Source organism: Dendropsophus ebraccatus, chromosome 3, assembly GCF_027789765.1.
Source record: "Dendropsophus ebraccatus isolate aDenEbr1 chromosome 3, aDenEbr1.pat, whole genome shotgun sequence".
In the NCBI taxonomy this organism is placed as follows: Eukaryota; Metazoa; Chordata; class Amphibia; order Anura; family Hylidae; genus Dendropsophus; species Dendropsophus ebraccatus.
The window spans coordinates 131,374,677-131,397,857 of record NC_091456.1 but is presented as its reverse complement, the minus strand read 5'-3'; the positions used below and the strand labels follow the sequence as shown (position 1 = coordinate 131,397,857).

The following is a 23,181-nucleotide window of genomic DNA, read 5'->3' as shown; positions in this document are numbered from 1 at the left end:
CAACTATCTGCATGTGTTGAAAGGTTCATGAAAAGGGACCCTACCGAGAAAAGTTGATGCCATTTAACATTGCAATCTAATAGTAACGTGTATCAAGTTGAACTATGGTGTATGGCTCAATTAGAGACAAAAAGGGCTGTTTTAAGTTATTAAAATAAATAACTTGACTAGAGCGAATAACCCAGAAAAGAACTTGGTATCATGGTGTCCCTTTAAAGCAAATTATTAGGTAAAAGCCATAAAAGAATAAGAGGCATCCTGCGCAGGCATGTTATGTGTTAAATTTCATTCTACACACTTAACTAGCCAGAATATTCTCAACCTATAGAGATCTCCAGTAACATTAGGTAAAAGAAAGGCAATATTGAAAGAAGCCGTTTTGCCTGCAGAAATACAGCAGAACGCCAGTAATAATAGCCATGCTGATTGGTGCAGAACAGAAAATTGAGATTTCAACCAACTACAAATTGTGTTTTAATTGGGCTGGCAAAATGCTGCATAGAAGTATGCTAACACACACAACAGTCATGTCTAAGCCAGTGCATAGAGGAGATAAAGCACTTATGGTAATTGCAAACATTAACATGTTCATAAAGCTTTTACAACTCAGCAAAATGGTCCATAGAAAAAGATACCCAGCCACACACTGGAAGTGAAAGGTCTGGAGATTACAAGAGCAGAAAAACGACCTTAGACATGTGTGAGAAAAAGAAAATCCACTAAATCAGCATGAGCAGGGATGGAAAACAGAAGAAAATTGCCACTCTCCCCTACCCAACAGGCAAAAACAAACCCATATGGAGACAGAATCAAGCACATTTTACAGGTGAAGGTGCAGAGGGTTCAAATTTATGATGACGAAAAACAAATTTTATATAGAATTTTCATTTTTCAAATATGGGCAACAATTCCTTTCAATGCTGATGGAGCGAGATTAGACATTTGGATTGTGACATTACCAGCCGATGCATAACTAAGGTTTACAATTAAGGGAAAGTCAACACAGTCCGGATATGCTGCAGAATTTCCGCACCAAATAGCACAGATTTGCAGCTTCTTTTAATCCTGAAAAAAGTGAATTTTCCCCCCTCCCCATTGAAATTAATAATGAAATTTGCCAAAAATCCATGTTCTGACAGAACTGAAACGGTGCACCACTGGTCAGTTATTTCACGTGGAATTTTCACACCATGTGGATGAGATTTGTTAAGTCTCATCCACACATCTGGTCCTGCAATCTGCTGTGTATTTTACTGCAGCATTTCCATCCTGTGTGAATTTACCCTAACAGTGCTTTTGTAAGAAACCAACAGTCCAAGCACACACCCTTCAGTTGTACTACAAGTCCCATAAAAGCATCATCTATGAAGCAACACAAAGCTTTCCAGCTTTTCGGGGATCTGTTTTCTGTACTGTAGATTGTGTTTTACAATCACACGTGCAGCCAGACACTGTAAAGTGGTGTGATTAATGGGCTGGATCAAGTTCTTGGCCATTTCCTTCTCATCCAGCAAATCACAGGCAGTTTGGTTGTGCGCGTTTGTAGAGTCAAAGTGTGCCCCAGATTTTACAAGCAGATTCATGATATCTGGATGATTGTTGAGCGCTGCGATGTGTAGCGGGCTGTTCTCTTCAGAGTCTCTGACATTAACATCAGCACCACACTCCAATAAAATAGCGGTCACCTGAAGAGAGGGAAATTTGCAAACAGGGTAGCGGCCAACACACGTGGTGTTTTTGTCTACAGCCAGGTGCAGAGGACTAAAGTTGTTTTTTCCTTTGGGATGCAGCTTAAGGAATCTATAGATATTCTGTTTTTTGAAGTGCTCTTGGTCTGAGCTGCAGGGTACCTTTTCCAGCAAACAGATCAAGTGCAAAATAATAGAAAGGGCTTTGTTCAATTGGATTTGGTCAGGCGGTGTTGTTGCATGTCTGACTGCTCTGTCTATTTCTAACACGCTTTTGCACAATACACCCATAAGGTCATCAAAAGTAACTGTAGTGTCAAACAAGCCTTTAGCTCGGTCCTGAAGCATGAAGGAAAACAGCTCTGCAAAAGATAACAAACTACTAGCTGTCATAGGACTTAAAGGATCCAAGTTGTTCTGCTGCATGTCCAAGGCATACTTCCATAAATTAATGCAACGCTTAAAGTTCCCAGAGTCTGCATAAACTGCACCGCGGTACCGAATATAGTAGGATGTATCTGGATGTGATGGGCCCAAGATTCGCTCTCTTATTAAAAGTGCTTGCATCCTCATCTCATCGGGGTCGGCAATAAGGTTGTCTAACTCTTCAGCCGTATTAACCTCCTTGGCGTAATCATAAGCCATTATTAATGCCTGCGGTACGGGCTTGTTGATGATATTAGTCCTATCACTGTATCTCATATCCATAGCTCTCTTCCAATACTTTAAGGCACCAAGAAGGTCCCGCTTTTTATCAACAAATGTAGCTCCAAGTAGTTCGAGTGCATTGATACGCTCAGTTTTACTGGTCTGTGGGTGTTGAGTAAGGAAATCAACAATATTTGTGTGGCCTGTCACACTGGCAGAAAGCAGTGGAGTCATGCCGTATCCATCTTTTTCCATTCGAGCTCCATACTTTAGAAGCATTTTCATTATTTCCAAGCTTCCCGATTCAGCACAATCATGCAAAGCAGTATTTCCTGAAAAGAGAAGAGCAACTTAAGTTAAACTGAAAGTCAAGGGATGTGGAAAGCAAAAGCTGCATGACATACAAGACGACAGACATCAAAAAATGATTATATTTTATTTTTTCATTTCTGCCATGACACTCAATTACAAATGAATGCATTGAAAAGAATAGAAACAGGCAAAAGGAACGTCATTCTGGCCAGCTGCCGCCTCTTGCCATAACTCGCATTCTAAGTGTATTTTCTTTCTGCAACTTTTTGGTCAGATATATGAAACAAGAGCATCATATGCAACAGATTTGTGTGCTCACTCTTACACTTTGAAAATGGTATAAACAAGTGTCACTTCATACTAGTAAGATCCGTAAGGTAGCACCAAAATCACCATAGCCCACGTACCACAACAGCAAATCCACAACCACTGAACAAAAGACAGACTTACGCAAAGCCCAATTACACGTAGACAACTATAGTAAATCTAGGCCAATGTGTCTTTCAAGCAGCTCCCATAGTGCCTTCATGTTCAAAGATCCACTTACTGTGTCCAAGCCAGTTCCATATGCATTTTTTATCACTTTAAAAGTTTTTCCTGCAAAACCTATAGAAACTCAAAAGATTTCCTTCTGCATACTGAAAATGTCACTTGTTTTATTGATGGTCACTATGCAAGCAAGCACCAAGATAAACGTGATATATTGACTCCATATATTTTTCCACGTAAATGGAATAGAAGGTGTTAACCCTGAATGCCACGAGAACTAAAATCTTTCCCTAATTATATGATCTTAAGCATTTCTTCTTCCATTCATTGCTAACCTTGCGCCTCCATGTTTCACACCAATGCTGTAAATAGAACTAAGCAGGAGAATCCTGATTAACGAAGAGGATAAATACTTAAAGGAGAATTACTGCTTCATGAAGTCATCACATAGCGCTAGCATACGCCATCACTGTAATAAAAGTAAGGGTCCGACTACTCGCACATTTCTGTCCACCTGTACAGAAATGGAATAAAGGGCCACAGCAATAATTCAGGGTTTATTCTCAGGATCAGTAGGAGTCCCAGTGGTTTGACATATCGCAAAGTGATAACTAATCCTAGTGAAATGCACTACTTCATAGGAGGAAAAACCCTTTAAGCACAGACAGCACAAGTCATGACCGTATTGAAAGAGCTTCTACAGGACTTTATAGTCTATAGGGAATGTCATCAGAGATTGATCTATTGTATCAAGGCTTGCTAAATACATTTTATTTTTGGTGATTTTTTCCCCACATTTTCCAATTTACCATAAATTAATTATGAAAGATTGCACTTTTTATTGTTAGTACTAGGCCTAAAACTAAGGCACGGAGCGGTTAACTGCTGAATCAGGCCAATTTTGCCCTGTGTAAGTGAAGGTGATCGCAGTCTTTAAACAGGTTTTGAAATCATCAGTCATCCACACATCTCCCCTTGTAATAGGGAGGTGCCGACTGCTGATTACAGCAAGGGCTGCACGGACATCGCTAACAATGTCCGTGCAGCCCCATGGCACACTTATCAAGCTGTACAATAGGCTCAGTAAGTGAGGGCCGATTTATCAGAACACTCACTTACAGTGCAGGGTCAGGCTGTGTAATTTGGCCCTAAGCTGATATTTCCCTTTCTGTCTGTGGTGATGAGGAGAAAGCTATAAAGTGGTTTGTACAGCATTACAGTGAAAGGTAACACTAGTAGACAAAGAAGACATTATCCAAAGCTTATAGCTCAGCCCCCTAGTCTCTGTGGAGTATGCTCATTAAGGTCTCCCATTCATGTCAATGAGATAGGTCTTGTTTGTCGTTGTCGATGTCCATGGGGCTTGCTTTAAAGTAATGGTAGGGATCCAACTGATGCAAAACTACAAAGCTTTGACTGTCCAGGCATGATGGAATTGTAGATTTGTAACAACTGGAGGGCCACAGGTTTCCCATCCCTGCTATTAAGCATCGCTCTGAATGCCACTAAGACAGCTCAGGCAAGATGTTGGGTTGCTTCTATAAGCTGTAATAGGATACCGATCAAATTCAAGTTCTCTGCAAGTGACTGAACACAGCTCCATGGTTCTGCTATACGGTGTCTTGTGATGGAGCAGGAATTTGAAACGAAAAAGGGACAAACATACAGTATAGGCCCAGTATTTAGAGAATAACATATCCACAATATGACCATGTGCATTTTAATGCTTCTAAGCATCTTATGAAGACCCTTTATGTACTAATGTGTCAGCACAATGTCCCAGTACACAGACAGTCCTGAAAGCCTCGACATACAATCGCCATTCATACTATCCATCTAATAATTCTTTCCAAAGAAATCTCTTTGTGTCCTTTACATCAGAGCCTATACCGATCTGCTATCTTGGGACCATAACGTTTTCTAAGTGCTTCTGTTTATTAGCTTTTGAACCAATGAAATAGGACTCGTGACTACTCCCCCTGCGTACGGGTATATACAATCACTAAGAACACATGCCACTTCACCAGTGCATACAGAGATCGATTAGCAGAGAAAAGATCACTTTGCTGCGGCTTATTGCTATAAGCAGTCTCCTGAGAAACCTTGCAGAGGAGTATAGGGTGAATGGTATGGAGACTGACTATACTTGGATACTGAGAAGCTTTTCAATCCTGGCTCCAATATCAAATTCATACATGAATCTAAGGATAAACCAGGGAGACCAGATGGGCCAGTTGATTCTCTAGGTAGAGGAACTCTTCTCAGGGTGGTTTCTCCACTGTTAGGCAGGGAGGGATGGGTGTATACAGTTTATACTGCCCTGTCCATTTAGTGACTAGTTTCTAGTCGCTGTACAGAGTGCTGCAACAGGTTCACACTATGATTCAATCCTTCTAACTAGTTTATGTCACAATGGACCTGTTTTCCAAGTGCATTCTTAGATATTGACTAATATATCCAAGTACTCTACCAAGCTTTCTGAATATAGGTCATAAAACATATTGCCCTAATAGACTACACTAGGTCCTTTATTAGCAGTTCTGGTGTTCACATGTGCACTGTAAGCACTTTTGGAAGTGCACTGGGGTCAGCATGTGTACCCTGATATAGCAAGTTGTAAGCATTAACTTTTAGTAACCAGCAGAGCAGTAAGTCTTTGCTTCCCAAATGCAACGAACTGAGAACATCCCATGAGATTTGTTGTTTTGACACTGACCTAGTCTTACTGCCATTACAATTTGGTCCCTCTCAGTCACTAGGATCCTTACACCGGCCCACTCCTGGTTCCAACACAAGAAACTACCTACCTGTTCACTTGCTTTGACAGGTGCCACTGTCAACAGGTTATCAATGTTAGGCCACGGACTTCACATAGCTATGAATAGAGATGAGCAAACCTGATTGGTTTTGCTTTAAAGCAAAACCAATCTGTGCTCGTATCCCTGAGGCTGCCTACTCCGTGCAGAGGAAGGATACTGCTCTGGAACCATCTGGGAAAACATGGATACAACCCAAGCCGTATCTATGTTTGCCAGGCATTTTCTAGATGGTCCCCGGGAAGTATCCTCCTGCACGGAGCAGGCAACCTCAGGGATACGAGCAAAGATTCATTTTGTATCGTATAAAGCAAAACAAATCTGGTTGACTCATCTCTACCAATGAACGCAGGTGGTTAAAACCTTCTCCTCACACGCTCACCAATAGTCATGCATGTTGCTGGGACTAGTTACTGATTGTTTAGAGAGAAATATGTAGTCGTGTTCTGGGAACCTATCACTTTCCTGCATACTGTCACACCCTGTGCTCAGTTATTACATAGAAATGTTGGCACTTTACATTAGATAGCTGTAAGAGAAACATGGCTCCCCCTCCCCTCTATACACATGTATTCTCGGCAGAGCATGCAATCTGAATAGGGAGTGAGAAAAAAAGCTGCTGCCAGACCCTTCTGGCAGAAATTTCTTATTATTTGGATTGTGCATGTAGAACTCCAACAGCTCAATCCATCCCTACTCCATCATCATCTGTTGGGAACCCCATTCATATTAAATTGTTGGCCAGTCCTGCTAAAACCCAAGTGCGGCTAACATTAATGCATACAGCCAGCCTTAGGCTGGGTTCACACTGCATTTCTGGCCACCATTTTTTTCAGGGCTGTGGATTCGGAGCTAGTTTTGGTTGGAGTCACAGTTGGCAGCTTGAGGAGATCTGTGCTTTTCTCTTTCTGGATGTTGCATAATTGTATATAAGCAGCAATGTAATATGAAGATATCCTGTGTAACATAGAGAAGGTGGAGGCGAAGACATAAGTAGTGTAGCAGTAATTGGTAAACTCTGTCCTCAATGTGGTGTGCTTTTCTTCATTGTGCTATGGCTGCAGCAGCAGTGTGTGTGTGAGATAGATATCTATGAGAAATTAACCCCTTAACGACTGTGGGCGTACGCCCCCACTGCCTGGGCCTTAACGCAGTAGGGCGTAAATGTACGCCCTGGCGTGGTCCCAGGCTATGGAGCGGGCTCACAAGCTGAGCTCACCCCATAGCGGGTGAGGACCAGCTGCTATGGCGTTTAAGTGTAGGTGACCGGAACATCTCCGGTGTCTGCAGGGGTCCCAATTGCATGGCCTGACTGCCGGAGGTCCCTTACCTTCCTTCGTGCAGTCAGGTCTTCAATCTCCTGATTCAGTCTGCCACAGTCAGGCTGTATCAGAAGATCACAGATAACACTGATCCCTGCTATGCTATGGCATAGCAGTGATTAGTGTTACTGATCTAAAGAGACTTAAAGTGTAAAATAAATAAAAAAAAATCAATAAAAATTTTAATAAAAGTGAAAATTTCCCCCCCTTTCCTTTTTATACATAAAACACATAAAAATATTAACGTTAATCAACATATAATATACCGTAGCATGTGTAATCGTCTGATCTAATAAAATAAAATATTGTTCCTGCATGGTGAACGACGTGAACAAAAAGCGGTAAAAAACCCCCGCAAGGATTGCTTTTTTTAAATTACATTTTAGGTATTAAAAAAGTAAAAAAAAAAAAAAAAAAAAAAAAAAAAAAGTGATCGATACATTTGATCTAGAAAAAAAATGTTACTAATAAAAGCTAGAGATCATGGCGCAAAAATTATGCCCCATACAACCCCGTGGGTGAAAAAATAAAAGCGCTGTAAGAGTCACAATAGGGCCATTTTAAATACACCTATTTGCAAAAAAAAAAAAAAGTTTTACTGCTAATAAAAATAGTAAAACGTTCGAAAACCTAGTAAACCAGCATATCGCTGTGTTCAGACTGACCTATATATAAAAAGGTTTGATTTTGTTTTAATGTAGAATTAAAAAAAAAAATAAAAAAATTCGCAAGGACTGGCCCAGGTTTTGTAAAACAACTTAAAGCAATGCACCCCAGAGCTAGCTACTAGCACCTAATTCTTGGGGGTCCTCTCAGTTTTCCCTGATGTAGCTCACAGCCTACAGTAAAACATCTAACCCCAACCAGATCACTCTCTGCTGCCGAGCATACACTTACATACAGTACAAGCTTTCCATGTTCTCTGTACAGATACGCCCAGCGGAGGAATGTGCCTGTCCTTAAGCCAGAACCCAATGTGCAGTACCATGGATAATGACATAATCTTGCCAAGTATTTTATAGTCCATAACCCCTGTAGCTTGCATTAGTATCTAGGAAAAATAGTTACCTACAAATTGGCAAAAGTCCCTTGAATTTCAAGGGACTTCAAGACAGACACTGAATAAACCTCTTATTGACCAGACTTTTAAAAATAACCAACAAATGAGTTTATATCTTATTGCAGTTATGTTTTTTTTTTTTTTTTATGGAAACTACATATAACTGTTTGCATTCCAAAATTTACAACATTCATGGTAGAAATAACCTGAGAATTATATTATCTGGCTCAATATGAATATATAAGTTTTGCACAATAAAAATACTTGACATGTCCCTGTCAATAAGTATTCAGGCCCAGACTGACCTCTAGATATCGTAATTTCTAAAGACTTAAAATGGAAGACATTTAGTGCAGCTGGATGGAGATAGTGATAGGCCAGGGAGCAAAGCATGCTACCACACATTTCTCCCAGTAAAAACCTGGTATGATATGATAAAGAGTCATGTAACTGGTGCTGAAAAAAAAGGGGGTTAGAAAAACACCTAGATTAATTTACACTGGCACTGGAAATGCTGGCAGTTTTCTGTGGTGCTCTTTTTTAGCCTATGCCCCCCCCCTAAAAAAAAATAAAATAACTAATAAAAGCAGCGCAAAAGTAGTGTCCGAGTTAAACTTAAACATTTTAACTCATAACAGGACTCTATAGGGCCTCCCTTTTTTAGCTACAGAGGTTGAAGCTGTTATCCGCACCATTTGTGTATTTTTATTTTTTTATCAGGGCAGAATGGAAAAAAAAAAAAAATAAAAAATAAAATAATAATTATATATATATATTATATATATTAGTATATTCATATGTCATTAGTTACCGATGTCCTTGCAGCCCTTGCTTAAACTTTATACATTACCTATCCAGGCTGCAGGGCTCCTCTTGTGGTCTTCTCCCCGGATCCCATGTGCTCCAGCTTCAGAACGCCCTGTCCCAGCCAATCACTGGCCGCGGCGGTCCTGGCCTGTGATTGGCTGAGTGGCCTGTCAGCTCAGACAGGACGCTCTGAAGCTAGAGCGTGCGGGACCCGGGAGAAGAAGACCGCAAGAGGAGCTCTGCAGCATGGATAGGTAATGTAAATCGTTAGTCGCCGGCCGCACACTGCTATTACACGTAGCGATGCGTAGTCAGCAAACAATGCGTGGTAAGCACACCAATTCGGCCGATTATTGCTCCGTGGAATAGGCCCCTAAATAGTCCCCCCAAAAAACAATTGTCCAAGTTGTTGCATACTGTACATGTAAATATCACCGAGGAAGAAAATCCACCGTATGTCAAATAATATCTTAGTTATGAGGAGAGATTAAAAGAATTACATTTGTTTAGTCTGGAGAAGAGACGTTTAAGGGGAGATATGATTAATTTATTTAAATATATAAATGGCCCCTACAAGAAATATGGGGAAAAGATGTTCCAGGTAAAACCTCCTCAAAGGACAAGAGGGCACTGCCTCCGCCTGGAGAAAAAAAGGTTTAATCTCCGGAGGCGACAAGCCTTCTTTACAATGAGAACTGTGAATCTGTGGAACAGTCTACCACAGGATCTGGTCACAACAACAACAGTAGAGGGCTTCAAAACAGGGCTAGACAGGTTCTTAGAGCAAAATAATATAAATGCATATGTATAGAACTTATCACCCCTCCCCCTTCTCTGTATCCATCCCCCTTCCCTGTATCCATCCCCTCCTTGGTTGAACTTGTGACATGTGTCTTTTTTCAACCGTATTAACTATGTAACTATGTAATATTAAAACTGAACAGTTATTTGGTTAAAACTAAAAGAGGTACAAGCCTCAAAAAATCACAGATAGCCAATACTCAATGAAAAAGAGACACACACACACACACACACAACGGTGCTATACAGAGAAATTAGGGGTGTATGTGGTGTCTACAGATATATTAGGTGGATGGAATGAGACGTAGAGGATGTGTGCCCTGTTCTCATAGGGTATAGTCTTTCCCTACCTTTTGGGGTGCCCACCTCCTTAATAGGGTGGCCCCAATCACGTAGACAGTCCCTACTCTATTTAAAGTGCCCAGGAGAAAAAAAATAATAAACGGACAGAGAAGGGAAAATACTGTGTCAAAAATACCAAAACACAAAATATATACACACCTACCAAAGATTAGTGCTATATACAAAAATGCTATACATAAAACATAATGGATATGTGGATGTCATGTCTGTTGTACCACAATTGCGCTCTTGATACAGTAAAAAAACTGCTACTGTTCCAACGCGTTTCCCCTGAGAAAAGATGCCCCTGGATCCACCTACAGTCGGTCACTTGGAGGTTTCATCCTCTGTATTGTGCAATGTGACCTACTGAAGTCTCATCTTTAAACAGACGCCATCTGTCCTTATACTACTAAAGCTAAGTGATCTGCCTATCTATGCGGACACCTGCGATATACTTACCTTATTGATTTGCAATGTGGTTATGCTAGCGACCACACAGTAGGTCTATTATGACAGTTGGCTTCTCAATTAATACAGGGTCTATTGTGACCCATTGAGCCGTTCAGGACATTTGGTGTGGTCAAGTTCACCCTTACACTTAATGCTATATATATTTGTGTATTTTCTGTGATATAGTACAGGTGTTGTGACATAAACAGATATACTTTCAGCCGGTATGTAGTGTATCATACTACTATCTGCCTGTATTATTTGGGGTACTGCCTCTAATTTCGAGCACCCACTTACCATATACGCTTATAGTGCTCTACCTTGGCATTATTTATGTAATGTTCCCTGATGAACCTGGGGCATCTTTTCTCAGGGGAAACGCGTTGGAACAGTAGCAGTTTTTTTACTGTATCAAGAGCGCAATTGTGGTACAACAGACATGACATCCACATATCCCTTATGTTTTATGTATAGCATTTTTGTATATAGTACTATGGTAGTATCTTTGGTAGGTGTGTATATATTTTGTGTTTTGGTATTTTTGACAGTATTTTCCCTTCTCTGTCAGTTTATTATTTTTTTCTCCTGGGTACTTTAAATAGAGTAGGGACTGTCTACGTGATTGGGGCCACCCTATTAAGGAGGTGGGCACCCCAAAAGGTAGGGAAAGACTATACCCTATGAGAACAGGGCACACATCCCCTACGTCTCATTCCATCCACCTAATATATCTGTAGACACCACATACACCGCTAATTTCTCTGTATAGCACTGTGTGTGTGTGTGTGTGTGTGTGTGTGTGTGTGTCTGTGTGTGTCTCTTTTTCATTAAGTATTGGCTATCTGATTTTTTGAGGCTTGTACCTCTTTTAGTTTTAACCAAATAACTGTTAAGTTTTAATATTATTTGACCTACGGTGGATTTTCTTCCTCGGTGATATTTACGCGATAAACTTCCACTGGGTCACCCCTATTCAGGGTTCACAGACCCCTATTGTTTTCTGTGTATTGGACTTCCATACTGTATATGTAGTCTTGTTTTTTGTTTAATTTTTTAGACAGATTGTCAGGCTGGATTCAACAGCAAAATTATGTGATATATGAACTTACAAAAAATAAAAAAAATAAAATAAAAATCAACTGTAAGACAAAATATGGTGTGATCTTGTACAGTCTTCTACATGTACAGATGTGTGAGACAACTGTACAGTTTAGAAATAGGAACACAGAGTTACACACATTACAGGTGTCACTATCTTCCAGCTGGACAGAAATAAATAACTTGTAGGATCCATAGATGCCTGGTCAGTAGTTATTTTAAGGTGGTCGCTACCATGCAAGGAAGACATCCATGTCTGGTAACAAAATGCAAAAAAAGAAAAAGCTGATCCCTGCTGGATTCCCTTCAAACTTCCAGCGACTTCCAGCCTCTGACTCTGTGCTACGGAAAACACTACACTACCCAAGTGTGCAATGCACTACAGAAAGAGCAGGTGAGCACAGGCAGCTGCCCGTACGTTTACAACACAGGACTCTTAATAAATGTTATCTTGGCTTCTCCCTGAAGACATTTCACTGCAGCTCTGAAAGTTACCTCCCTACTAAAGCTAGACAGCTGAAGCCAGCCCCTGTCTGCACAACACAGGCCCTGCAAGCATCAGAAAGAGGAAAAAGTTGTGTTTTATGACATCACTGCCCTGGAGTACAATGTAACAGAGCAGCCAAGCTGTATGCCACTCACTCGCAACATCCTCCTCCTAGAAATTCTCTGCAATGACCAATGTGCAGTCCAGGCACTTGGTGTAGTGTATTTTGGCTAAAAATCCCTGTAATCCTACACACAGCAGATAAGCATAAATGGAACATCATTTTTTATATACAGTGCCTGTGAGATTTAATGTGCTACCATATTGTGTCTAATACAAACACACCTAAAAGCAACAGATTCATATATATTAAAAATAAATTAAAAACTATCTATGTTTTCCTGGCAGCCCGAGGGCATCCAACTTCACCAGCCGACGGGTGTCAACTGTCAAGCAGTCGGGTTCGGAGAACGTTACCGACCCTGAACAGCTCAACATGTCCGCTCAACACAAATTTTTCATAGTGGAGGGCAGTTTGGCAGGGAGGAGAGGGAACATGCCTGAGATTAGAAAAATGAAGTTTTTGTCTGATAAGATATATTACAAAGTTTCCTATATACTTTTGTGCTATTGATCCATGCAAAGTTTGTTGAAATGAGGATGCCTTTTTAGGCCAGCAGTATGCTCTACATGTATGAAAGGGTAAAAACCACGGCACATTTGCATTACCATCTGCATAAATGTTAATGTAGCCTTAGGGTACCCTCACATACAATGAATGTGCTGCAGATTTTTTGTTAATCTGCAATGGATTTTAAATACATTGTTTTGTTTAAATGCAGAAACACTGCACATTTTCTGCAGTAAATTCTCAGTATGTAAACACACCCTTAGAGACTTTGGGGAACACAAAGAGTCTAGTTGGCAACAAATTCTTGCTTTATTGTAAGCAGTTTACCCTCTGGCAGGGTAACAACATCTTAAATATGTAACAAACCAAAGCTTGTTTCAAAGACCATTCTTACAAATGGATTCTGACACTTCAGAAATGTCTAAGTATTTATGGGAGGAGTTGGGCAGGTAGCCCACAGCCAACCAGGCAGGAATGCAGGACATCACACTGGGTAGATTTCTCAATACTGTTAGAGACAAGTCCTGGCACTAGGTAAAAGCTCATGAATTTTAGTGATCTCGGCATTTTTTAGGCTTATACAGCTGCAGGCAGTTATACAACAAGCAAGGAAGTTCTTAAACTTCAAAGATAAAACAACACAGGGGTATTCTCTTTCCACTTTAGGGTACTATTAGACGGGCCGATAGGGGCCCGATAACAAGTGTAAACTGGACCTGTTTACTGGGCCTATTACATGGTCCGATAATCGTTTAACAAGGGCTACAAGGACATAGTAACCGATATCCTTGCAGCCCTTGCTTAAACTGTATACATTACCTATCCACGCTCCAGGGCTGCTCCTGCGGTCCACTTCTCCCCGGGTCCCGCGCACTCTAGCTTCAGAGCGGCCCGTCAGCCGACAGGCCACTCAGCCAATCACTGGCTGGGGCGGTACTAAAGCAAGAGCGCGCAGGACCCGGGGAGAAGTGGACCGCAGGAGCAGCCCTGGAGCGTGGATAGGTAATGTATAACGTTGTCATCGGCTGATCGTTGTATTTATTACGCGGAGCGATAATCGGCCGAATCAGGCAGATGGGGGGGGGGGGGTGTTAAGGTGTCTGCATCATAAATTGACATACTGCGGATTAAATATTGCCTCCGTAGTAAGTTTGTGCAGATTTTTTCCTGCAGCGATAGGTTTCTTTATATCTCATTCACAAAGCTGTTACTATAGATCAATGTGGAATAGTAAAACCTTATATAAAACCTCTAATAACAAAGCCAAAAATGGCCTAAATAAGCAGGCTAATTTTTATTTTTGCATTTCCATTTTTTCCTCCTAAGACCTATATTGCTTATACGTCTACTTGTTAAAATATTTATGGGGTAAAAATTTAGAAAACTTTTGGGGGTTCCCTAGTTTGCATGATACACTTTATGGTAAAAGAATCCTGGCATTTTTCTACCTTATGCTTTATGCTGCTAACTGTACGGAATATTCTTATATTTTAATTTTTTTTTTTTTTTACACATTTATATTTATTTGGACAACAAGGGAAAGGGGGCAACTTAAACTTATTGGGGAAGGAGCTTTGGCATATTTTTTTTAAAAACTGCACAGAGTTACATACTATACCTCCAGCAGTCATGGAAAGCAAATCGGGCCAGAGGCGACTTATTTCACTCACACTTAAATGCAGCAATAACATCATGTAAGGGATTAATGATGTATTGTGCCACAATCACTGTGATCCGTCATTAACGGTGAAGAGCAGGCTGCTGATCAGCTCCTCAGCTTGCTTCATAGAGCCCTTTGGACCCTATGGTGTACTTGTACAGAATGGGTTGTTTGGGAAGAGACACCAATGCTGTATCGGTGATGGTTTGTTTAAGGGTCAAAAAAAAATTCCCCATTCACCACAGCTGCCTCCTGCACCTCCAAACCAGTCTCTGAAGTGACAAGCTGCTCAGCCAATCACTGGCCATGGCACTGTCCCATCTTGGGCTGTGATTGGCTGAACGGCCATTCACTTTAGAGACAGGACCAGGAGTGTGAGCTGCAGTTGCAGTGACCAGGGAATCCTACAGGCAAGGCTGGAGGGCACCAGGGGAATGTGGGCAGGTAAGTACATCTTTATTATTTTAGACCTTTAAAAGAAGGGTTGCATGGACATTGCTAACTATGTCCGTGCAGCCTTTGCTGCACAATAACTGAGCCACATATTAAGCTCTGTAAGCAAGCATTGATCTAACAGATTGGCACTCACTTACCCACCACGTCGGGCCGTGTAATACAGCCCTTAAAAAAGGCAGATTTAATCAGAAGTCATGTCAAAATCTACAGAGTAAAAAAAGTGTCAAATTTAGTACACAACAGGTTTCTTAGATGGAAACACCTGTTGTGTGCATGGTACTACGCTATTATATTTATATTGGATCTTTCAATGAAGCATCAAGAGGAAAAATGTAATGTCCTGAGCGCCACAGTTTTTAGATTACGAAATGCCAGCAAATCGCCACTTCCACCAACCCCATAATTAAAAGAACTACACAATGACCAATTGTGCCTGCCGCACAATACACCATGGAATGTCCCTGTGTAGGACCCTGGCATTCAGGAGGTTCAACAGAAAGGGTAAAACACAGATGTATATACAGGTTCAGATCTACATTAGGTTTTGTTACTATAGTAACTTGTTCCTCTGTGTTCCTTGCACATTAGTTGTTTGACCAGTTATCAGTCACAAGACAGAGTTCAAGGCGGTGTCTTTCTGTAAAAAGAACCCCGTCATCACCTTAATACTGCCTGAACCACAAGTCACAAAGATGGCCACTAGCAGATCCGGCCCCACCAGCTTTGATTGGGAATAAAGAGTGATCTATAATGGTGTGTTTACACGGAAAGATTTATCTGCCAGATTAGGAACAGGTTATAAACAGGTCATAAAGGAAAGACTGACATTACTCCTCTTTTCAAATCCATTCCTGGCTGTGGCTTCAATAATCTGTCAGATAAATCTGTCTGTGTAAACACCCCATTGGTCAGGCAGAAGCCACTGGGGGCCACCCTGACGAACTACGGTTCAAACACCAGGAAAGCGATATCAGGTTCCCTTTAAAGGTGACCAAACACTTGCAATAACAACAGTTTGGCCAACAGTTGTCCCTCCTGGCTTTCTTATACACATGAACTTTGAGGACAGCCGAATGTTCAGAACTTCTTTATGGGGTGGGGGGGTGGGGGGGGGGGGGGGGGGAGTAGCTGCAGCCAAACAGCTATAGAAATGACATCACAGAAAAAAATAACCCTGCATCAACATCATCTGTTGGTGTAAAGTCAGGAATCCCCCAGACATTCTTCAGAAAAATAGAGAACTCATAGATGCCACAGGCTATTTGAGCACATTACATGCAAATTATAGCAATATAAGAAGAGAGCAAAAAACGGTGTGTGGTTGTAAGTAAATCACAACTGATACACTCACCCAAAGAACAAATATCAGAATAATACAACCATAACCCTATAGGTGCTGCATATATTTACATCACATATATTACACAGCTGTTTGTAACATTTACCTTTCACACTCTTCCTGTTAACATCGGCTCCTTTTTCAAGTAGGAATTGAGCTATTTCTTTATGACCTTTGTAGCAGGAGATCATCAGACACGTGTGACCATGACGGTTGGCTACTTCCAAGTCAGCTTTGTGCTCTACTAAATACTTCACAATCTCCAAATGACCATCAAAGCAAGCTGCCCTTAGCGGAGTAGAATTAGTAAGGGTTGTGTTGTTCACGGAAGCGCCGTGCTCCAGAAGAGACTGAACAACTTTTAGGTGACCGGCTGCAGATGCGGCCCAAAGAGGTGGTGCTCCTTCTATTGTCTCACCATCAAAATTGACAGATCCACCAATTTCCACAGAGGCACTGCATTGATCCAGCAGGTAATCCACCATATCCAGGTGGCCATATCGAGCCGCCATTAAAAGTGGTGTCGCCCCATTGGTTTTCTCTGACATTAACATAACTACTTCATCTTTGGCCTTGTTTTCCAGCAACTTGGAAAGAAGGCGAAGCTTGCCATCACGAGCAGCATTAAACACTGCTGTCTTCAGATCCATGGTTGCTCTACTGTGAAAGACTTGTTTGTGTTAAGAAAGACCAAATAGGTTTCAATGACAGCCAGAATTTTCCAGTAAAGGCACACAAAAAGAATGAACAAGATCCTGTCCAATGTCTCAGGAGAAGCATAAATAAGGACTCACAAATGCATAAAGCTGAAACGAGAAGGGAAAAAAAAAAAAAAAAGCTATTAATACACTTGTTACATTTATTATAGTCATAGGTTATGTAATAGCACAACCTGGCACTAAAAATAGTTATGATACCACAATACAAACACAGACGGTTGATGACAGAAACAAATGAAAGGGAAAAAACACAATAAAAATATATGCGTTTATCCCAGGCACTTAAACTCACTCTGCTGGGGTTTTCCAGCAAAGTTGGGTTAAAGCATCTACTATGTATTTAATAAAATACTACTGTTTGATAGTGGCCCAGATTTCTCAAACTGTCTCACATAGAAACAGGTTTAGGCCATATTCACACAGTGTATCTGGCCATTAAACAACTGCCATTGTTTAACAGCAATGCTTCATTGAATAGCAGTCTATGGAACCACAGCCGTAGTGTATACACACTGTATACACTATGGTCGGTCTTTTCTGCAGCAGCACAAAATAATTGACAGGTCTATTTTGTGCATTCGCTATTCAGTGAACAGTGGCCGTACAAGATAGCCTGTACTCACAGTGTAAAGTATGGTCTATGGCAAATAGAAACATGGGCACACCCGAATGTGCCGCATTCCATTTCAAATAAAAGTGATGTTCATCCGGCCGATACTGCAGTATGTCAGACATCAGCTGTTTCACACGGCCCTGTAAAATGGCCAATGTTTTCAAAGCTTTTGAACATGGCCTTAGGCTATGTTCCCACACAGTAGTTTTTCTCAGAATTTTTCAACTAAAAAGGAGTACATTGAAAACACAGAAAGACTGTTTCCACACTGTTGAAATTGAGGGGATGACCACCATTTAATGGCAAATAATGGCCGTTGTTTTAAAATAACAATTATTTGCCATTCAAGGACGGTCATCCACTCACTTTCAACAGTGTGTGAACATAGCCTTTGTGTTTTCAATCCACTCCCGGTTTACACTGAAAAATACTGAAATACTGAGCAAAACTACTGGGTGGGAACATAGCCTTACAGTGCCCATAGCAACCAATCACAGCCCAACTCTTTTTGCTCCAGTAAAATGAAAGTGGAGCCGTAACAGTACTTTACACACCACTCTGATTTAATATTTTCCCTGTGTCTGTGCCACAGCTTGATACATTTCTACCAGATATAGTTTCACTAGAGCTCTATAGAGCAGGATCACAAGGCAAAGGTATCGATTGTTTGATCGGCTGGGGAGTGGAGCACACTACCCCTTGCTGTATCTCCAGATTGCACTGGACTTAGCAATAAGACCTGGTTCACTTCAAAGTTACTATAAATGACTAACACTTTCAAGTATCCCCAATGCCCGTTACTGGTCCCCCACCATGAGATAGGAATAGCCCTTTAACCCTCCTGCCTAAATTGAGTAGGGAGTTCTCAGGCAAGTTCGCCAACCATATCCAGATATTGCTGCAAGACATTTCTCCACATGGGAAATTAATGAAGTCCCCAATAACAGCAGTGTGGGGCCCTAGCCCTATAGGAACTCAAAGTTGTCCTTTAAAGGGAACCAATCAGCCCGTTTGGGCTGATATGGTTCCCTTGAGCATTGTATAAAGCACCTGGAGCGGCGGGATGATTGACAGGCAGAGAGGCCAGTAAAGGACCTGTCAATTATCCCCTCTGAGCGCGCTGACAGGCAGAGCGCAGTGACTAGATACGAGCGGGGAGCCGCCCACCATGACTACTTCCCCGCTCGTATCTAGTCACGAGCCGGGGAATAAAAGTCATTTTCTCCGTTATAAAGCACCTGCTGCGGCCGCGGCCGGTACGTGCCGGGGCCACTCCAGGTGCTTTATACAATGCTCAAGGGAACCATATCAGCCCAACCGGGCTGATTGGTTCCCTTTAAGGATATCCTCAACATAGAGAATTTTATAGAAAATTTTAAGTTAACCTGTCAGCTGCAATTTATTTTTTAAACTGCTGACAGTTAGATAGCTGTTAGGTCAAGGAGACAAATGGTACCTTTCATAAATCTGTCTGTGCCCAAATGCTTTTATTCTCTAGTGCAGAGCATGTATAAGTAACACTGAGCGAATATGTCAAAATGATCGGGTTCAGCAACATTATCCAAAACTGACCATTCTGCGTTCAAATCCCTGTGGCTGCAGAAGATGTATGTGGCTCTAGGGATGCCAGGAGAACACGAATATGTAGCCTTTGGCTGCATCCATGTTTTCCAGGACTCTCTATGGCGGCCTTTAGCACTTTAGGGGCTTGGGAAAGCCTCACTGATATTTTGGTCCAGAGAATAACAACATTTTTCCATGTTATGGAAGCAAAGACAGATATATGAAAGGTACCATGTGTCTCAACCTAACCACTATGTAACAATACCAGCAGTATAAAATGTGTATTACATCTGACATATTCCCTTTTAGAAATGTCAGGTGGCTTTCTCCAAGGGGAATCCAAGGGACAGGACCTGCATGGGTTCCTTGAGAAGGGCTGGTTTAAGGCCAAGTGTCCTCACAATTTTTTTTATTTATGTGACAATAAAATATGCCCCCTTCTTAGCATCTGTTAAAAAAAGCTAACGCTATACTAATCACATATCCCTGTTAGCAGCGGTACAGTGCTTACCTCCATTGCGGTAACACAAAACTATATTCAGAACTACAGAGAGGACTATATCATGGACAACAGAGAAACTACCTACAGAGTGAACTATATCCAGGACAATATAGAAAGGACTATATCCATAAATACAGAGATAACTATATCCATAACTACAGTGATGACTACATCCAGTAGAATACAGATAATATCTATGACAATACCCAGGACTACAGAAAGGGTTGTACTGTATCTAAGACTATAGAGAGGACAATACCCAGGACTACAGAAAGGGTTGTACTGTATCTAAGACTATAGAGAGGACAATACCCAGGACTACAGAAAGGTTTATACTGTATCTATGACTATAGAGAGGACTATATTCAGGACTCCAGAAAGGTTTATACTGTATCTATGACTATAGAGAGGACTATATTCAGGACTATATAAAGGCTTATATCTAAAACTATAGAACGGATTATAATGATAAATTATCTCTATAACTATAGAGAGGACAATACCCAGGACTATGGAAAAGGTTATATCTATAACTACAGAGAGGTCTATATCCAGGAGAATACAGAGAATATCTAAAACCATAGAGAGGATTATATCCAGGGCTATATAAAGGATTATATCAATAGACAGATTATACCTATATTATATCTATAACCATAGAGAGGACTATATGCAGGGTTATATCTATAACCATAGAGAGGACTACATGCAGGGTTATATCTATAACCATAGAGAGGACTACATGCAGGGTTACACTATAACCATAGAGAGGACTACATGCAGGGTTACACTATAACCATAGAGAGGACTACATGCAGGGTTACACTATAACCATAGAGAGGACTATATGCAGGGTTATATCTATAACCATAGAGAGGACTATATGCAGGGTTATATCTATAACCATAGAGAGGACTATATGCAGGGTTATATCTATAACCATAGAGAGGACTATATGCCGGGTTACACTATAACCATAGAGAGGACTATATGCAGGGTTACACTATAACCATAGAGAGGACTATATGCCGGGTTAGGCTATAACCATAGAGAGGACTATATGCAGGGTCATATCTATAACCATAGAGAGGACTATATGCAGGGTTATATCTATAACCATAGAGAGGGCTACATGCAGGGTTATATCTATAACCATAGAGAGGACTACATGCAAGGTTATATCTATAACCATAGAGAGGACTACATGCAGGGTTACACTATAACCATAGAGAGGACTATATGCAGGGTTATATCTATAACCATAGAGAGGACTATATGCAGGGTTACACTATAATAACCATAGAGAGGACTATATGCCGGGTTACGCTATAATAACCATAGAGAGGACAGTACCCAGGACAGCAGGAACACTAGAGCCAGGAGCTGGCGGACATTGACCTGACACACAGCCATGGAGACTACAGCCACACACGACTACAAGGCAGGACGTGAAAATGAGGAACCCAGGAAGAGGAAGAACAGTCGCACACAACAAGGAAGGTCACGTACACAAGTGTCGCATTAGGTTACTCGCCCAACCGCACACCGGGACTACACACATTCATCACGCCGTAAGGAATCACTATGTGGCCGGGCGCAGCCGTCCCTACATGTATCCTTCCTCACACTGACTGAGCACAGGACTGAATCTTTACCACGGCCATGGTTACAGCTGGCTGTCCCTGGTCTCCTTCCGGGACGGTAGGTGCTCCGCAGAAGCCGCCGCAGCCGAGCTGCCGGTGTGACGGGGCAGGCGGGGCTCTCCTCCGTCTGATAGGAACTCCACCTAGCCTGCTAGAGCCCGTTAGTCATCAACAAGACGGAGCTCAGCCAATCACAAGTAAGGGGCGGGGAGGAACTATGACAAACGTGTTCTTGTCCCTTCGCATCATGACGTTGAGGCGTCTAAGGTTTGGTTGAACGAACAAACAGCGTCGAGCGGATGGGCGGAGGGAGAGGACAATGGTGTGGGAAGGGAGGGGTGAGGAGGGCGTGGCTTGCTGTGAGTGACGTCACGGGGAGTCGGTGAGACAACAGTGTTGGAATGTGGGGACGCGGAATGTGAGAAACTTCTAGTAAAGTAGTGGTCGTCCCGCCTGCCGGATACCTACAGACGGGCGCTGGTATTACAGATAGGCCGCCAGAACCACACACAGGCCTCAGCAGTCTAGGTGTGGATCGGGGTCGATCCAGGGGTGTCCTCCAGATCCAGGGGTGTAACTAGAATTGGCTGGGCCCCTTAGCCAACTTTTGAATGTGGCTTCTGAAGTGTCAATCACTTGAGACACTGCTGACATAAATACACAGGCACTACTGACACAGACACATTGTAGTGGTAAGCCAGATTCAGGACAAAGGTCCTTAATGGCTAACCATGGGCATTGCAGGGTACTGGGCCCCCTGATGTGGCGGGCCCCGCAGCAGCTGCTACAGCAGTACTTCCGCCCCTGTGCAGCTCCATTGTGAGATGAGGAATCTTGGGCCATCCAGCTGTTGCAGAACTACAATTCCCAATATGGACAGCCACTCTTCGACATGATGGAACAGCAACAGCTGGAGGGCCAAAGGTTCCCCATCCTCAATGTAAATAGAACATAGGTAATAGTGACTATTCAGTCCACCACAGGGTGTTTATTGGTTTTATATGTGGGACACAAATGCCGAGCTTGTCCCATAATGATTGCCTGATATGTCATGAGATACAGCGACCAATATAGATCCATGCCGTGCCCTGGACAGTCTCAGTGTATACTGCTGAATGTATTAGCCTATAGACTACATTCATATTTGGTAGATTAGAAAACGCTTTATACAGTACATTACTAGTGAAATGGATTTTCAGAACCCATTTGCATGATGTACACTGCAGATTTTCACACCAATATAATTCCCATTACATCAGTAATTTCATATGTAACTCATGCAGATTTTTTTTATGTAGCCCAGCCAGTGGGCTCCAGTGCTAAATCTATATGGACCCACTTTTCAGCACTAGCCTCCTTATATAGGGAGGAGAGACTTTATGGCTCCCTCGGGCTTCTGAGCCCAGATGAAACCGCTCTGCACACCCTATAGCTACCCCTGATTCCGCCATAAAAGCACATGCTACGTAATGCTTATAGGTCTGAATTACTGTGCGTCATTTCTCTTCAAATCCCCCAGAAAATCGACACCAAATTGTGCTAACCTTACTGTGGATTGTGTTGCAGATTTGCCAAAGCAAACACCAAAAAGATGATCTGATAAAAAAAAAATCAGCATACTTGGTTTGTGAAGGTACATCACTGTGGTTTTCCTGATCTGCGGCCTGGCTCCTGTCCTCGTGGCTCCAGCGATGATATATTAATAAATGGGACAGCTATAGCCTTAGATTGG

At 41.8% G+C, this 23,181-nt stretch overlaps 1 protein-coding gene across 2 annotated transcripts; it reads right to left on the bottom strand.

The window, feature by feature from the left end:
* Positions 1-450: 450 nt before the first annotated feature.
* FEM1C (fem-1 homolog C) lies at positions 451-21,724 on the bottom strand. Of its 2 annotated transcripts, none has more exons than XM_069962688.1 (3): positions 21,462-21,724; positions 16,516-17,215; positions 451-2,668 (listed from the first exon to the last, which is right to left on the bottom strand). In XM_069962688.1, exons 2-3 carry the CDS (start codon positions 17,057-17,059, stop codon positions 1,359-1,361), a joined length of 1,854 nt encoding a protein of 617 aa, XP_069818789.1. In that variant the 5' UTR covers positions 17,060-17,215; positions 21,462-21,724; the 3' UTR covers positions 451-1,358. The 2 variants fall into 2 exon arrangements, with proteins under 2 accessions (XP_069818789.1, XP_069818790.1); XM_069962689.1 differs by lacking the exon at positions 21,462-21,724 and adding an exon at positions 21,160-21,235.
* Between the last annotated feature and the right edge of the window lie 1,457 nt (positions 21,725-23,181).